Source organism: Indicator indicator, chromosome 5, assembly GCF_027791375.1.
Source record: "Indicator indicator isolate 239-I01 chromosome 5, UM_Iind_1.1, whole genome shotgun sequence".
Lineage (NCBI taxonomy): Eukaryota > Metazoa > Chordata > Aves > Piciformes > Indicatoridae > Indicator > Indicator indicator.
In genome coordinates, this window is record NC_072014.1 from 774,734 (window position 1) to 792,469 (window position 17,736).

The following is a 17,736-nucleotide window of genomic DNA, read 5'->3' on the forward strand; positions in this document are numbered from 1 at the left end:
GCCATTGCTGCTTAATTCACTGACCAGAGTTACCTTGTGACCCTCAGGACACAAAACAGACAGCACTCAGTGCATGTCAGCCTTGTGCCACATTTAAGGCCACAAATGTCAGTACAACCAAGATGCTATAACCCCTCCCTCCCCTCCCTCTGTGTACCACACAAACTCCTTGTTCAAGCTGCTGTCCTGTGACACCAACCGAAGTGCTCAGAAACAAAGTCCCAAGCACATGAAAAGATCCCCTTAGTGTTATAAAATTATCTAGCTGCACTGAATTATATTCTCAGTTAACATATCCTTGTGTTCATTGTGGTACCTTCTTTGCATCTAAGGGAGGTGAGGAACAAACCTTGGGGTAAGGATTTCTTTGTACTGTAGTTTCTCCAGCTTCGATGGTGCCACCAGCGACATGGGAATGACAATGTTGTCTATGTCATAGGAGCTCTCACTTCTCAACCTCCTCCTGGAGTTATGCTGTGAAAAACAATCAATGCAAGACCAGATCACAGAACCACAGAACCACAGAATGGGCCGGGTTGCAAGGGAACTCCAAAGCTCAGCCAGTCCAAGCCCCTCTGCACTCAGCAGGGACATCCCCAACCAGATCAGGTTGCCCACAGCCCTGTCCAGCCTCACCTTCAATATCTCCAGGGATGGAGCCTCAACCACCTCCCTGGGCAACCTCTTCCAGTGTTCCACCACCCTCATGCTGCACAACTTGTTCCTAACATTCAGGGATGCATCAGCTCAAATCACAGGAACACCGTGGTAGCTAAGAATCGTTAGAACTGTATGAGGAGGAAAGTCTGTACCTTGAACACATTTTCTAGCAACCTACTGACTCCTGGCTTGCCCCCAGTGGAATCTCAACAACTCTTAGAACTCTCTCATCTCTGAGATTTACCTCTTGCTGGCATAATTCTGACTAAAATCAGTGGGAACCTCCCTTCCTTGACTTTGGCTTACAGCTAGTTCAGAATACTTGTCAGAACTCTGCAGTTACTGCTGCCTTCTTCAGAATGTTCAGTCTACAAAGACAACCTCCTATAAGCTATTACTAACCACCTGTTTACTAACTAACCACCTATTTACTAGCCACCTATTTACTAGCCATCTAACAATTTAATAACCAGCTATGTTCTAACCACCTGTTTACTAACCACCTATCTTTTAACCACCTATCTTCTAACCATGTGTTTATGAACTAACCACCTAACTATTTACTAATCATCTATTTACTAACCACCTATTTACTAACCATCTGTTTATGAACTAATCATCTATTTACTAACCACCTATTAACCATCTGTTTATGAACTAACCACCTATTTACTAATCATCTATTTACTAACTAATCACCTATTTACTAACCAACTGTTTATGAACTAACCACCTATTTACTAACCACCTATTTACTGACCATCTATTTACTAACCATCTATTAACTAACCACCTACTAACTAACCATCTATTTACTAGCCATCTAACTATTTACTACCCAACCTTCTATTTATTAACTAACCATCTATTTACTAACCACCTATTTACTAACTAACCATTTACTAACCTTCTATTTACTAAGCAACTAATTATTAACCAACCATATATTTACTTACCATCTATATACTTACTAACCACCTAACTATTCACTAACTAACCACCCAAATGGTTCTGAATTTATGAGTGCAGATGAGCCTACATGAAAAAGGGTGTTCTGAAAGACATACAAAGGACAGAAACTGAATTGCTTTGCCTTAATCCCAGCAGGATTCCTGGTGATGCTCTCTGCTCACTCCTCTGTCTCTCAACTACACTGTCAGTTCCTCCTTTCTTCAGCACTCCTCCTGCTTCAAAATTGTGTTCAAAATTAAGGTGCCTGAAATTGAAGATTTTCCTGTCTCAACCCTAACACAAATCCTAACCCTAATCCTAACTCTAATGGAACCCTAATCTAAATGCAATCCCAAATCTTAACCCTAATTCAAACTCCAATCCTAACCAAACGCTAACCCAAACTCCAACCCTAACCTTAACCAAACCCTAACCCTAAGCCATACCCAAACTCTAACCCTAATACTAACCTTAAATCAAATGCAAACCCGATTCTGAACCCTAATTCGAATCATTAATCATAACCCAAACCCAAACCTAAACTCAAACCCTAACATTAACACAAAACTAAGCCAAACCCAAACCCTAATCCAAATACAAACCCAAACCCTAATCCAAATACAAACCCAAACCCTAACCCTAAGACAAAGCCAAATCCAACCCTAAAGCAATGATCCAAAGATCCAAAACCTAACGCTAATCCTAACTCTAATACTAGCCCAAATTCAAACGCAAACCCAAATCCTAACCTTAATCCAAACCCTAACTCAAACCCAAACCCTAACCTTAACCAAACCCTAACCATAAGCCAAACCGAAACCTTAACCCTAATGAAAATCCAAATCCAAACCCAAACCCTAACCTTAACCCAAACCCTAACACTAACCTAAACCCTAACACTAACCCAAACCCTAATCCTAACCCAAACCCTAACACTAACTCTAACCCCAACCCAAACCCTAGTCCTAATCCTAACCCTAACCCTAACACTAACCCAAACCCTAATCCTACCCCAAACCCTAAACCTAACCCAAACCCTAACACTAACCCTAACCCCAACCCAAATCCTAATCCTAACCCTAACCCAAACCCTAACACTAACTCTAACCCCAACCCAAACCCTAATCCTAATCCTAACCCTAACTAGTGCACAGAACCTACTTGGGCCAAAAGGTGAAGTTCCTGGTTTACAGGAGAAAGCTTAGTTTTAAATCAGAATCCATGGCCCAAGACTTCAATTCTTAGCTGAACTTCAATGTAACCAGTCTAAAATGCTCTTGCAGGTATTGTTTGACAATAGTCTGCTCAAGCAAGGTGAAGAAAGAGGAAGATTATCTGAACTGTGTGGGGGACAGAGATTTAAACTGGGCTCCAGGAGAGTCATCACCAGACTGAAACATGACAGCTTCTGGAGCACCAATGTGTCCTATGCCCAGCAAAATCTGGATGTTATTCTGAAATTCTCAATGAATTCCAAGAAAATAAAGTGTGACTCTGCAGGCACTTCACTGAACCACAGCTCTGGTGCTCCTCAGCAAATTTATACACCAGAGACTTTACCTGGAGCTCTGCACAGAAGGCTTTAAACAGTGAAGCTAACAAGTTCTGTGAATTAAAAACAGTGAAGCTAATAGATTCTGTTAATTAAAAACAGTGAAGCTAACAAATTCTGTCAATTAAAAAGAGTGAAGCTAACAAATTCTGTGAAATTCAGTGAAGGTAACAAATTCTGTGACTGTGAGGCCACTTCATGCAGCTGCACCAAGAGACCGGAGTCTTAAGAGCCCTCGTGTGAAATGGAAACTTGAATCACAGCTCAAGGGAGGCGATTCTCCCTCTCTACACTGCTCTGGTGAGACCCCACCTGGCCACTGTGTCCTCTGTTCCAGGAAGGATCTGGAGGTGCTGGAAGGTGTCCAGAGAAGGGCCACGAGGATGAGCAGAGGGCTGGAGCTGCTCTGCTCTGGAGACAGCCTGAGAGAGTTGGGGTTGTGCAGTCTGGAGAAGAGAAGGCTCTGAGGAGATCTTCTTGTGGCCTTGCAGGATCTGAAGGGGCTCCAGGAAAGCTGGGGAGGGACTTCTGAGGGCGTCAGGGAGTGATAGGAGTTGGGGGGATGGAGCAAAACTAGAAATGGGGAGATTCAGATTGGCTGTTAGGAAGAAGTTGTTCCCCATGAGGGTGGTGAGAGACTGGCAGAGGTTGCCCAGGGAGGTGGTGGAAGCCTCCTGCCTGGAGGTTTTTGCAGCCAGGTTGGATGTGGCTGTGAGCAACCTGCTGTGGTGTGAGGTGTCCCTGCCCATGGCAGGGGGGTTGGAACTGGATGATCCTTGAGGTCCCTTCCAACCCTGATGATTCCCTGTAATTCTGTGTATTTAATGAATTTGACAACAAAAATAAATGGAAGGCCCAATGCCAATAACTGAAACTTACCCTCCCACCCCATGACCTGCACAAACTCTTTTACAAGCAGGCATCTGTTTCAGGAACACCACATACTCAGTCTGGACTAAATCACTGCATGAATCCACTGTCAGACTGCTCAGCGCTGTGATTTAACACTACATCAGACATCAGATGCCTGTGGCTTTGGCCGATGAATCTCTGCTGGCATTCCAGTGTGGACAGGGCTGTTTGTGGTTTACCTGTGAGGCTGTGGTGTGAGCGTGCCGAGCCGTGGCGCTGGCGCCGTGGGGCTCTGGTTCCGCGTGCTGGAAGGAGAATGCCTCAAACCTGCCGCTCCGCTCCCCTGCCAACAACAACAACAACAATGAGGGTGCACACTGCCTGCTGGTTAGCAGGCTAAGGGCATCGCTCCAAACTGGCATCTTTCATCAGAGAGCTACCAGCTTCTGGATTGTGCTCTGGACCTTGGGCTGAGCAGGTTCACCAGGCCCGGATGTGTTTAAACGTGGTTTTGGATGTGGTCCTTGGGAAAATGGTTTAGGGGTGAGCCTTGTAGAGTAGGGTTCTGGGTCGGACTTGGTGATCCTGAGGGGCTTTTCCAACCTGAATGGTTCTGTGATGCTGTAATGGGCCATAAAATGGGACCAAAGATGTGTATCTTGGGTGAGGAGCCACTGTTGGGGCATTGTGTGCTCAAGGAAGGGGAGATATCCAATCCCAGGCCCAAACCCAGGCTGGGTGCAGGGTGGGTTGAGAGCAGCTCTGAAGAAAGAGTCTTGGGGGTGTTGGTTGCTGAGCAGCTCCCCAGGAGCCAGCAGTGCCCTCCTGCAGCCCAGCAGGCAGCTGTGTGCTGGGCTGCAGCCAGAGGAGTGTGGGCAGCAGGGCAGGAAAGGGGACTGTGCCCCTTGGCTCTGCTCTGCTGAGAACTCACCTCCAATCCTGCCTCCAGCTCTGGTGTCCCTAGCAGAGGAAGGACACAGAGCTGCTGGAGTGAGTCCAGAGGAGGCCACAAGGATGATACAAGGGCTGGAGCACTTCTGCTATGGGGATAGGCTGAGGGAGCTGAGGTTCCAGGGGGACCTTAGAGCTGCCTTCCAGTCCCAATAACAACAATAAAGATGCACACTGGCTGTTGTTTATTGGACTAGGGACATTTTTCCATACAGTAAGAGTAAAGTAATTTCCAGAAGCCCACAGCTAACCACTCACAATTTACAGAACACTAAAAAAAGCCATCTAAACAAACACTTGCTACTCATCCTGTCCTCTCTGTTCCACAAAACTCATCCTTCTCCTTCTCCAAAGGATTTCTCCCAGTGGAACCAGCTTCATATGGGCAAAAGTCTTGCTTCTCTTTCCAGGAGCTGCCATTGTCTAACCACACAACAAATGCAGTCAGGCTTAGAGGAGTGCTCCCCAGTACTCTCTAGCAGGGGTGCACCTCACTGTTGTACAGCTCACTGAGCCCTCACTCATGGCTTCTTCCTTAATGAAAACAAATCTGGCAGCAAGGATAACAAACAAAATTAGTTTCTAGCTCTCCACTTGTGGTTTCTTCTAGTAGTGGTCCAAGGCTCCAGGCAAATGGTAATTCCTGTGGCATTTAGGGGATTCAGAATTTAACCACCTGTGTTCTGCTTTCCTTCTACATTAATCTGCAGTAAGAATAGAGAACTCAGACTTCATATACCAGCTAAGAAAAAGAATCCAACATGAAAAAAGAGGTAAGAGTGATCCTCAGGGCTGTATTGCCCAGGCTGGGTCAAGGACATGAACTCCCATCTCCCAGGCAGCTCTGCAACTCCCTGGCACACAGCTTTTATTTTTGGCCTTGTTCATCAGGCTGACCTTCCCCATGGATAATTTCTCCTAGACAGAGCCCAAATTAGGAATAAATATGTAGTACTACACCCATAGCACTAATAAGCCACAACTGCTGCTGCTGCTGCTCACTAATACACCACAGAGCAGCTTTCTGGCATTGGCAAACTCTGATCTTCATGATAAAAGATTGCCTTTTTTTTTGTTCCATTAACTCAAAGAACTAAATCCTACTGCCAGAAGACTAATTGTAACTTCAAAAGCTTTATGGCAAGAGCCCTTCTCTCTTCCTAGTGAACTCCAATTGCTGATCTCAGTGTGCACCACACTAGACTTAGGAAAACAAGGAACACTGTGTCAGGATCTGCCTTTGGGGCAGCAGGGACTGCTTAGGGGTGCAGGTAGCAGGGAAAAAAGGATCACTGATAGTGAGAGGGGGACAGGGTACAGCAGCCCCTGCCCCAGAGACAGGCACAGGGCTTAAGAGCAGGCTGTATGGCAGAGGAGAGGGCTGTAATGCACACAGGGAACAATGGACAGAAAAAAAACTTGTATAAAAAACCCTCCCTGCACATGGCAGGGGGGTTGGAACTGGATGATCCTTGAGGTCCCTTCTAACCCTGACAATTCCGTGATTGTATAACTGAGACAGTTTCCAGTGTATCCAAACCTACATTTTACTCCCTCCAGCCACTTTCTCACTTTGTGGTTTGTGAGGGGTTTTGGTGTTGTTTTATGTTTTTTTTTTTTCCTCCCCTTTGATAGATCATATTTTTTGATTCAATCCTCCCTGCAGTGATTGCCATCTCTTTATCTCCAGTGCAAGATCACAGTAATCAGTTTTCCCCAGAAGTGTCATTTCCCACAACGTTAACTGGTAATTGATGACTTTTAATTCTTTCTCAAGAGAGATTTTAAGCTAATGCAGTTTTGTCTTCTTACTCAGTGATCTATTTTCTTCAAATGCCTTTAAGGAATTTTGCCATAAATGAATCTGTGACAGAGTTTGTTAGGTTTTGCATTCTAATCATAGGATCAGAGGATGTTAGGGGTTGGAAGGGACCTTTGAAGATCATCAAGTCCAACCTCCCTGCCAGAGCAGGACCAGAGAATCCAGCACAGGTCACACAGGAACACATCAAGGTGGGTCTTGAAAGTCTCCAGAGAAGGAGACTTCACAACCTCTCTGGGCAGCCTGTTCCAGGGCTCTGTGACCTGCAAAAGTTAAGATCCTATAGATCTTTACAATGGTACACTACATTTTTTTTGTCCCTAAATGATCAGCTAATCTACAGAACTTTCAGGGCACTTTCTATTAATTTCACAAGTGTTGAAGCAGAGATTGAATGGCTTAAAATAAAAAGATAACAAGGCTGAAAGCACTAATTATAAGCACTGTCTGCCCACAAGTCCTCTCAGCAGTCTGGAAGGAAACCAGACCCACAAATGACAGTGAATAACAAATGAACCAGAGCTGATCAAAGCTGCCAGGAATAGTAAATGTTTGGTCAGGCACATGATTTGACAGATGACTTTGCAATTCAGTCTTTGTTGCACTGACTACTATAAAAAAAAAAAAATCCTTCATATCAAAAATAATTGCAGCCAGTAGTAGAAAAACACAGTTGGGCTGCTCAGCAGTTTCCTTTAGGAGTAGGCCAAAAATAAAATGCAGAAGCTTGTCTCCCTTTGTAATGCCTAGTCAAGAAGAAAGAGAAGGATTTACTATGCCTTAAAATAGCAAATTAGTTTCATGGGGCCCTAAGCACATTTCTTCACTCCTGTGAAGTTTCCCAAAGGCATCCCTTTGGGAGACAGCTTCAAACTAACTCTCAAAGCCCAGTGGTAACAAACTGCTCTGTACAGTCCATGTTCTAACAGAGGCAGTGCTGTTCCAAGCTGTGCCAGGTTACACCCAGCCCAGGAGGGAGTTGGGCTGAAAAGAACCTAACCCCTGGTGGACAAATAAACCTGACCCAGGTGGGCAGAGAGACTTGATTCCCCTTCCCAGGGAGAGGGCTCCTGGGTCAAAGTCTGTCCCACTGCCCCTTCCTGCCCACAGCCTATTTAATGGGAGCCCTTTCCTGTGCTCTCTCTCTTGCTCCTGCCCCTTGCCTGCCCCAGAGGCTGCTCCTGCTGCTCCCTGCTGTTGCTGTAACCAGGTGGTGAGGCCTGCTCCATGCTGCTCCAGACTCCTAAGGACTGCATCCAAAGAGAATCCACATTTGCACCCAAGGAATCCTTTGCCAGCTGGGCCTGGTTTGGTATTTATTTTTATTTACCTTTTTTCCTTATACCTTTGTAACCTTCTTTTTCCTCAAATGCCTTTCATATTTTGTTAAACTTACCTTTTGAGTTCCACATCCATTCCAGACTCTTTCTTGATTTTACCTCTCTTTTCTCCTGCCTAATTTACTTTACCCTACCATGAAAAAGGGAGAGGGGAGGCAACCTAAATCTTTTCCATTTGGGCTTTTGGACTCTGGGAAAGCTTAAACTAAGAAATGCCAGTTTTTTCTTACCTACTGCTGTCTCACTCAGGTGTCTTTTCTTTCTTCCTTCTGACAGCTGGCCAGATGTTCCAGGTTTGGAAGTAGATAAACAGCCACTGCTCCATTGCTTGGCAGAAACATGGTGTTGGTTGTAGTCTATGACAGAAGAAGCATGCATCAAGTTGAAAAATTCTTTTCCATTGCTGCAGTTTACAGGAGATCTCCACTGCTGAGCTGTGTACAATGGGAAACCCCCAGACTTACCACAGGAACCCAAACAGTAAACAGGACAGCAGTCAGGAACCTGTGTCTGCAGAGACTCACAGAATTGTGAGGGTTGGAAGGGACCTCATGGATCAGGGAGCTCCAACCCCCCTGCCATGGGCAGGGACACCTCACACTCCAGCAGGTTGCTCACAGCCACATCCAGCCTGGCTGCAAAAACCTCCAGGCATGAGGCTTCCACCACCTCCCTGGGCAACCTCTGCCAGTGTCTCACCACCCTCATGGGGAAGAACTTCTTCTGAATGTCTAATCTAAACCTCCCCTCCTCTAACTTGGATCCACCCCCCCAGTCCTATCACTCCCTGACACCCTCAAAAGTCCCTCCCCAGTTTTCTTGGAGCCCCCTTCAGATATTGGAAGGCCACAAGAAGGTCTCCTGGGAGCCTTCTCCTCTCCAGACTGCAGAGCCCCAACTCTCTCAGTCTGTCTCCAGAGCAGAGCAGCTCCAGCCCTCTGCTCATCCTCATGGCCCTTCTCTGGACACCTTCCAACACCTCCAGATCTTTCCTGTGCAGCCATCAAGCCCATTCAATCCACTGAGCTGTCCATCCATCAAACCCAGACTGCACCAGCTTGGAGAGCAGGATGTGGTGTGGGACAGTGTCGAAGGCTTTGCTCAGGTAAATGATGTCAGCTGCTTTCCCCCCTTGTCTCTTGATGTGACCTTGTCACAGAAGGCCACCAGGTTTGTCAGGCAGGATTTGCCCTTGGTGCAGCTGTGTTGATTTTTACCAAATCACCTCTTTGTTATTCTTCTGCCTCAGCAGTGCCTCCAGGAGGCTCTGCTCCATGATCTTACTGGGCACAGAGGTGAGACTGCCCAACCTATACCTCCCTAGTTCTTCCTTCTTTCCCTTGTTGGACATGGAGGTTATGTTTCCCCTTTTCCAGTCAGTGAGGACCTCTCCAGCCTGCCATGGCTTTCGGAATACAACAGAGAGTGGTTTAGCAACCTCATCCCCAGTTCCCTCAGCACCCATGGGTGTATCTCATTGGGTCCCATGGACTTGAACACTTTCAGGTTCTTCAGATGGTCATGAACCTGATCTTCACTTACAATGGGGAGTTCCTTCTTCCAGCCCCTGCCATTCTCTTCTGTGATTTCAGGAGTGTGGCTGGAGCCTTTGTCAGTGAAGACTGAGGCAAAGAAGTCATTGAGAACTTCAGCCTTCTCCATGTCACTTGTCACCAGTTCTCCTGTTTCCTTTCTGAAGGGGCCCACACCTTCCTTAGTCTTCCTTTTGCCATTAATGTAGTTGTAGAAACCTTTGCTATTCCCCTTGATCTCTCTGGCTGGATTTGGTTCTGAGAACTCAGGGTGCTGTATTAATGCCCTCCCATGGCTCTGATGGGATCATTTCAGTGCAGCAAAGGAGAACCTGACACTGTGGTCTGGGAAGAGATTCCTTTTCCACTTCAAGCCTTAGCCACTCACCTTCTCTTGTGGCAAAGCTATAAATGGAACATTTCCAGGGCAGACAGCAAGGTCAAAAGAATAAACAACAGTCTTGCAAATACTCAAATATTTTGCTTTACATACCGTTGTCAGGAGATACTTTAAATCCCACTCCCAAAGATGAGGTATCAAGAGGTTCTCCTTTGATGTCATCCTTCCTTAATAATGTTTCAAAGTACACATGAAGAGGAATATCTAATTAAAACAAAATGAAAAATGGAAAGGGGCCTGCATCAGAAAGGTGGCAGCCTAGGAGCCACCTCAAGGCATAGGAATCCATTTACCCAACACCATGGAATATCATCTATGAACAGCATTGCTGCCTAGAGTTGTTCAGGAGGAGGAACTGGCATTGCTACCAGGACCAGCTGCATGGCAGCAGTGTCTTCACACCACCAAGATGGAGACAATGTAGAAGAACATGTCCTGAAACTGGTGAGACCAAAGGAAAACTTCACCACAATCTCCCCAACAAGGCCAGACAGACATTTTAGAAGAAGTTACTTTTGTATGAGTGAAAAAGAAAACCTGAGGCAAGGTAATTCACAGTACCACAGTACATTAGAGATTGGAAGGGACCTCCAGAGATCACCCAGTCCAATCCCCTGCCAGAGCAGCAGCATCCAGGGGAGTCTGCACAGGAATGCATCCAGTGGGATTGGAAAGGCTCCAGAGAAGGAGACTCCACAACCTCTCTGGACAGCCTGCTCCAGGGCTCTGGCACCCTCACACCAAAGAAGTTTCTCTTCCTGTTGAGCTGAAATCTTCTCTGTTCCAGTTTGTCTCCACTGGTCCTTGGCTTCTTGCTGTGCACCACCCAAAAGAGCTTGGCCCCCTCCACTTGACCCCCAGCCCTCAGCTCTTGAGAGACATTGATCAGATCCCCTCTCAGCCTTCTCTTCCCCACACTAAACAGCCCCAGGACTCTTAGTCTCTCTTCCCACAGGCAATGCTCAAGTCCCCTAAGCATCCTTGTGGCTCTCCCTTGGCCTCTCTCCAACAGATAGTTTTTGTACCAAGTGTTACCCTCCACTACCTGCAAGGCTCTGCAGTGTCTTATAAGAATCACAGAACCAACCAGGTTGGAAAAGACCTCAGAGATCATCAAGTCCAACCTGTTACCTAACACCTCCTGACAACTCAACCATGGCTCCAAGTGCCACCTCCAGGGATGGTGACTCCACCACCTCCCTGGGCAGCACATTTCATGGTCAATTACTCTTTCTGTGAAGAACTTTCTCTTCACCTCCAGCCTAAACTTCCCCTGGCACAGCTTGAAACTGTGTGCTGTTGTTCTTCCACTGCTTGTCTGGCAGAAGAGACCAACCCCCACCTGGCTACAACCTCCCTTCAGGGAGTTGTAGAGAGCAATGAGGTCTCCCCTGAGCCTCCTCTTCTCCAGGCTAAACATCCCCAGCTCCCTCAGCCTCTCCTCACAGGGTTGTGCTCCAGACCCCTCCCCAGCCTCACTGCCCTTCAGACACATTCAAGAATCTCAATGTCCCTCTTAAGTTGAGGAGCCCAGAACTGGACAGTTATCTCAGCACTACCCAGATCATGTCCAGCAATTGCCTGGAGGTAAGAACTCAAGCTATCTGTCTCTCTGTTAAGGGGAAGTGTGAGTTCAGCCATGGTAAAAACAAATCCATCTTTAGCTGTGAAGTTGCACTGCCACACGTCCTGCCAAGGCAGGATGCTTCAGTGGCTCCAAGCTCTCCAGCACTAAAGGGTTCCTAAGGGCTGCCAGACAACTCAGACCAAAGTAGTACTCAAGCCTAAGAATGCTCCTGAACACATCCCTGTGCAGGCACATACACCTTTAAGAGACTGACAGCACTTTTCTTGTGTTCAATGTCAAAGAGCAAGGCTGTCCTACTCTGGAATAAACTAAGCCTGGAGCTGCCATTACTTTGCACAAACAAGCTCTGGAGGGCATCAAGTGAGGGCAAGGCTGGGGTCTTCCCCTCTTGACTACCTCCTGCACAAAACCCAGCATGGTGGAGAGCACAGAGTGCAGTTTTCCTGCACTCTGAAAAGGCTGAGGTTCAGCCTTTTGGTTACAAGTAATTAATGCTTTGGGAAATGGTTACTGCTGGGAGCCTAGAGGTAATTTCAAGGTACATTCCTTTTTCTCTCTCTGGCAAAGGCTACAGCAGGGCTATGTAATTCATTTCCTGAGGGAGAGCTACCCCTGAATTAGTCTGCAAGAGATCTCAAGTGGTAAAGGAATTTCCCCACTATTGTAAGGCAGGAAGGCTTAAGCAAAATGAGGTCTATCTGAAAAGCTTCTCTGGAAACAAAACTACAAGAAAGAAGAGAGATTAAGTAGAAAGAAGAATGCCAATGTACTAACTGGGTTTGATAACTGCTACATGGAGAATGAGGACCAAAGGAAAGGCCAAAGCATGGGAATCAAAACACTTGAACAACCTTAGCCTCATATGCCTTTAGGACCAGACAGGAGAGAAACTTCCAACTTCTTTTGCCAGCTAAAAAGAAAACTTCACTTCAGTTTGAGAATTTTTTTAATGTGCTCTTGTGTCTTATACAAAAGGGTAGGAGTGTTTCTCCTACTTTACCCACAGGTTATCCTGGGGTTCATTCAGAGGAGTATGTCCAGCAGATCCAGGGAGGTTCTCCTCCCCCCTTCTACTCTGCCCTGCTGAGACCTCACCTGGAATTGTCACAGGGATCTGCTGGAGAGAGTCCAAGGGAGGGCTCCAAGGATGCTGAAGGGACTGGAGCACTGCCTGGTGCCTGGTGACTCTCTCCAGCAGATCCCTGTCCCTCCTGAACTGGGGAGCCCAGACCTGGATGCAATATTCCAGCTGAGGTCTCAGCAGGGCAGAGGAGAGGGAGAGGAGAACCTCCCTGGCTCTGCTGGACACACTCCTCTGAATGCCCCCCAGGACCCCATTGGCCTTCTTGGCCCCCAGGGCACATTGCTGTCCCATGCAGAACTTGTTGTCCACCAGCACTCCCAGCTCCTTCTCCACAGGGCTGCATTTTGAAATGTTAGGATGCAGTTAAGATTTTCCTCTAGTCTAAACAGATGGATTTTGCCAGTGAAAGGTTTTCTGTGAGAGAACTAAGTTATAAAAGTTGCTCAAAAGCAAAGTTAGTGCCTAAACACTGCAGCTGTCACAAACACAACCTCCCTCTGCTACAGTCCAGGCATTACTTACCTGAAGGGAATGATAAGACTGGATGAAAGGCAGAGTCCAGCTCTTGCACATAATCCAGCAGCTTGGGCTGTGTGCTGTGCTCACTGCTGCTCCAGGTGGAGGCTGGCAGCACCCAGCGTGTCCCAGCTTTGTGTGCAAAGGAGGCATCTCTAGATGGAGAAGTCTGCGAGGAGACACAGAAGCAAATGACACAAAGGATCACAGGATCAAAGGATGTTAGGGGTTGGACCTCCAGGGATGGTGACTCCACCACCTCCCTGGGCAGTCCATCCCAGGGTCTGATTGCCCTTTCCTTCAGGAAGTGCTTCCTAACATCCAACCTAACCCTCCCCTGGCACAGCTTCAGGCCATGCCCTCTCCTCTTGTCACAAGTTGCCTGGGAGCAGAGCCTGACCCCCACCTGCCTACAGCTTCCCTTCAGGTGGTTGTAGAGAGTGATAAGGTCCCCCCTGAGTCTCCTCTTCTCCAGGCTGAACACCCCCAGCTCCCTCAGCCTCTCCTCATCAGCCTTGCCCTCCAGTCCCTTCCCCAGTCTGGTTGCTCTCCTCTGGACCTACTCCAGCACCTCAGGATCTCTCTTGCAGTGAGGTCCCAGAGCTGCACACCCAGAGCTGGAGGTGAGGCCTCCCCAGTGCCCAGCACAGGGCAGAATTCCATCCCTGCTCCTGCTGCCCACACTGCTCCTGATCCTGAGGCTGCATCTGGAATATTGTGTCCAGTTCTGGGCCCCTCAGGTCAGGAAGGTCCTCAGGGAACTGCTTGAAAGAGTCCAGCACAGAGGCACAAAGATGCTGAAGGCAGTGGAAGATCTTCCTGATGAGGAGAGCCTGAGGGAGCTGAGGGCTCTGGAGCTTGGAGAGGAGGAGCCTGAGAGGTGACCTCATTGCTGGTGCTCAGATGTGCAGGGGGAGTGCCCAGAGGCTGGAGCCAGGCTCTGCTGGGTGATGCCCAATGCCAGCACAAGGGGCAGTGGTGGAAGCTGAGGCAGAGGAAGTTCCATGGAAACAGGAGGAAGAATTTTTTCACAGTGAGGGTGACAGAGCCCTGGACCAGGCTTCCCAGGGGGGTTGTGGAGTCTCCCTCTCTGGAGATATTCCAACCCCACCTGGATGTGTTTCTGTGTGACCTGCTCTAGGTGCTGCTGCTCTGGCAGGGGGGTTGGACTGGATGAGCTTTGGAGGGCCCTTCCAGCCCCTAACACTCTGTGACTCTGTCATTCAGGGAGTTGCTCTGCCTTTGCTTGCTTTTCAAAATGCACAACATATTTCCTCTTGATATTTGGTGCTTAGAAATGAACCAGATTACTGAATCTCCACTATTGAAACTGCAGCTTCATTGAAATGGCAACCCTTCATTTTCTTCTTTTTTTTTCCATTTTTTACAGAAATCAATCTACCTCACAGTAATGATAAACCTGTCATTCTTGAAAAAGGAATCCCCAAAGACTAATCAGTAAAACTCCCTAAAAAATAGAGAGATAAAAGCAATGCATACTGACATTCAGACCTTTAGTCCTGACTTGCATTTTCCTGCTACTGCATCCAGCTGTGGAGCCCTCAGCACAGGAAGGACATGGACCTGATGGAGAGGCTCCAGAGGAGGGCCAGGAAAATGCTCAGGGGGTTGGAGCAGCTCTGCTGTGAGGCCAGGCTGAGGGAGCTGGGGGTGTTCAGCCTGCAGAAGAGAAGGCTCCAGGGACACCTAAGAGCAACCTGCCAGGACCTGAAGGGGGCTGCAAGAAGGCTGCAGAGAGACTGTTTGCAAAGGCCTGCAGGGACAGGAGCAGGGACAATGGCTTCAAAGTAGAGCAGAGCAGAGTGAGATTGGATGTGAGGAACAAATTGTGCAGCATGAGGGTGGTGGAACACTGGAAGAGGTTGCCCAGGGAGATGGTTGAGGCTCCATCCCTGGAGATACTGAAGGTGAGGCTGGACAGGGCTGTGGGCAACCTGCTCTAGTTGGGGATGTCCCTGCTGACTGCAGAGGGGCTTGGACTGGATGAGCTTTGGAGGTCCCTTCCAGCCCAGACCATTCTATCATTGTATACTTTAGTACCATTAGACTACAGCTTAAAACTAAGCCTGCTCAAAACCAAGCAAACCTGCTTAAATAACCTCTGCTGCCTCAATCTATACTGTAGCAGCATTCAAATCCATTTGCCAACATCAGTAAATGCAAAGTTGTTTTTTCCTCATTATTGTCTGTGGTGGGAGTTACAAACCCTTCTGCCTGGATTTGTGCATTATTGCCCTCAATGCTCTGGCCTCAACACCTAAATAATTGAATCTTTCATTAAGTCAGTTCCTAACTCAAAACCAAACAAGGCCTTATAGAGAAGGAAGAGTAGGTTTAGTTGTTTTTTTTTTTAATGCCTGTGAAAGAGCTAAAAAATCTGGCAGTGTCTGTGCTCCTAGCTACTGGATCTGGTTTCAATTTCTGATGGGGTAGTTTTCCACTGGAAAATGCTGAATGAGTGAAATCAGGATGTTTGTCAGGGAGGTGGTTTCAGTCACCTCTGGATGACAAACTTCGGGAAGCCCTTTGCTCAGGAATGCAAGTGAGTCTCAGAGACTGCTTCAACCCTACTGAAACAAACTGAGAGGGAATCTGATCAATGTCTAGGATTGGCCCAGCAGAACCACCTACCAAAGAGCCCAGCAAGAATGGCGTTTGCTTTCCTGTCTGTGAAATAAACTGCAGCAGGACAGGTTGGGAGGGGACCTGCTGGAGAGCAGCCCCAAGGAGAAGGAGCTGGGAGTGCTGGGGGACAACAAGTTCTGCATGGGACAGCAATGTGCCCTGGTGGCCAAGAAGGCCAATGGGGTCTTGGGGGGCATTCAGAGGAGTGTGTCCAGCAGAGCCAGGGAGGTTCTCCTCTCCCTCTCCTCTGCCCTGCTGAGACCTCAGCTGGAATATTGCATCCAGGTCTGGGCTCCCCAGTTCAGGAGGGACAGGGATCTGCTGGAAAGAGTCCAAGGGAGGGCTCCAAGGAAGGGCTCCAAGGATGCTGAAGGGACTGGAGCACTGCCTGGGGAAGAGAGGCTGAGAGCCCTGGGGGTGTTTAGTGTGGAGAGGAGAAGACTGAGAGGGATCTGATCAATGTCTATCAATAGCTGAGGGCTGGGGGTCAGGAGGAAAGGGACAGGGACAGGCTCTGCTCACTTGTGCCCTGGGATAGGCCAAGGGGCAGTGAATGGAAACTGCAGCACAGGAGGTTCCACTTCAACATGAGGAGGAACTTCTTGACTGTGAGGGTGACAGAGCACTGGAACAGGCTGCCCAGAGAGGTTGTGGAGTCTCCTTGTCTGGAGCCTTTCCAGCCCTGTCTGGATGTGTTCCTGTGTGACCTGTGCTGGATTCTCTGCTCCTGCTCTGGCAGGGGGGTTGGACTCGAGGATCCCTTCCAAATCCTAACATCCTCTGATCCTGTGAATGAGGAATTGCTCACTGGAAAACCTAACTCTGCCCCCTTCCAATTCAGTATAGAACACATCCTACAACCCAAGTGGCTTTCCCAACAGCTAATTATTGATTCTGTAATGCAAAAACAAAGAGGAGGAACTTCTTCCCTGTGAGGGTGACAGAGCACTGGAACTCCCCAGAGAGGTTGTGGACTCTCCTTCTCTGGAGCCTTTCAAGACCCATCTGGATGTGTTCCTGTGTGACCTGTGCTGGATTCTCTGGTCCAGCTAGCAGGGGGGGTGGACTGGAGGATCTCCAGTGGTCTCTTCCAATCCCTAACATCCTCTGATCCTGTGATGCTGTGAGTTCACCCAAACCCAACTGAAAACAGCACCACAGAGACACCCTTTCAGGCACAGCAATGTCCAAGGGGCTTCATGCAAATCATGTCACAGAGCTTTGAGAAGAAAGGTCTCCACAACAAGCCTGACCACAATGCCAACCCTTTCAGAAAGCAAGAGATTACTGAACTCTTATCACTTCCTCCCCTGCTACACAACACCTCAGACTCCCTCTTGACACAATTTTCTTCATTAGTGAAATACAAAACCTTGTCCTTCCTGAGCTCCAGCAGGTATGAAGAACAACTTCTACAGTAAACTGGTTCTGTCAAGGAAACGTGAATGCAGTGTACTGAAGAAGAAATCAAGAGCAGGCAAACTTTACATCTCTGAGGAGGCCTTCTTGTGGCCTTCCAGGATCTGAAGGGGGCTACAAGAAACCTGGGGAGGGACTTTTGAGGGTGTCAGGGAGTGATAGGAGTGGGGGGAATGGAGCAAAACTAGAAGTGGGTAGATTCAGATTGGATGTTAGGAAGAAGTTGTTCCCCATGAGGGTGGTGAGACACTGGCAGAGGTTGCCCAGGGAGGTGGTGGAAGCCTCATGCCTGGAGGTTTTTGCAGCCAGGTTGGATGTGGCTGTGAGCAACCTGCTGGAGTGTGAGGTGTCCCTGCCCATGGCAGGGAGGTTGGAACTGGATGAGCCTTGAGGTCCCTTCCAGCCCTGACAATTCTGTGATTC

General features: G+C 48.0%; 1 protein-coding gene across 1 annotated transcript in view; it reads right to left on the minus strand.

The window, feature by feature from the left end:
• KANSL1L (KAT8 regulatory NSL complex subunit 1 like) overlaps window positions 1-17,736 on the minus strand; it is a 98,966-nt gene that overhangs the window by 17,410 nt on the left and 63,820 nt on the right. The window contains exons 6-10 of the mRNA XM_054380879.1: window positions 13,255-13,417; window positions 10,154-10,264; window positions 8,359-8,484; window positions 4,255-4,358; window positions 350-474 (exon numbers count right to left, since the gene is read on the minus strand). Of these exons, the coding sequence (XP_054236854.1) occupies window positions 350-474; window positions 4,255-4,358; window positions 8,359-8,484; window positions 10,154-10,264; window positions 13,255-13,417 (629 nt within the window). The remainder of the gene's footprint in view (window positions 1-349; window positions 475-4,254; window positions 4,359-8,358; window positions 8,485-10,153; window positions 10,265-13,254; window positions 13,418-17,736) is intronic.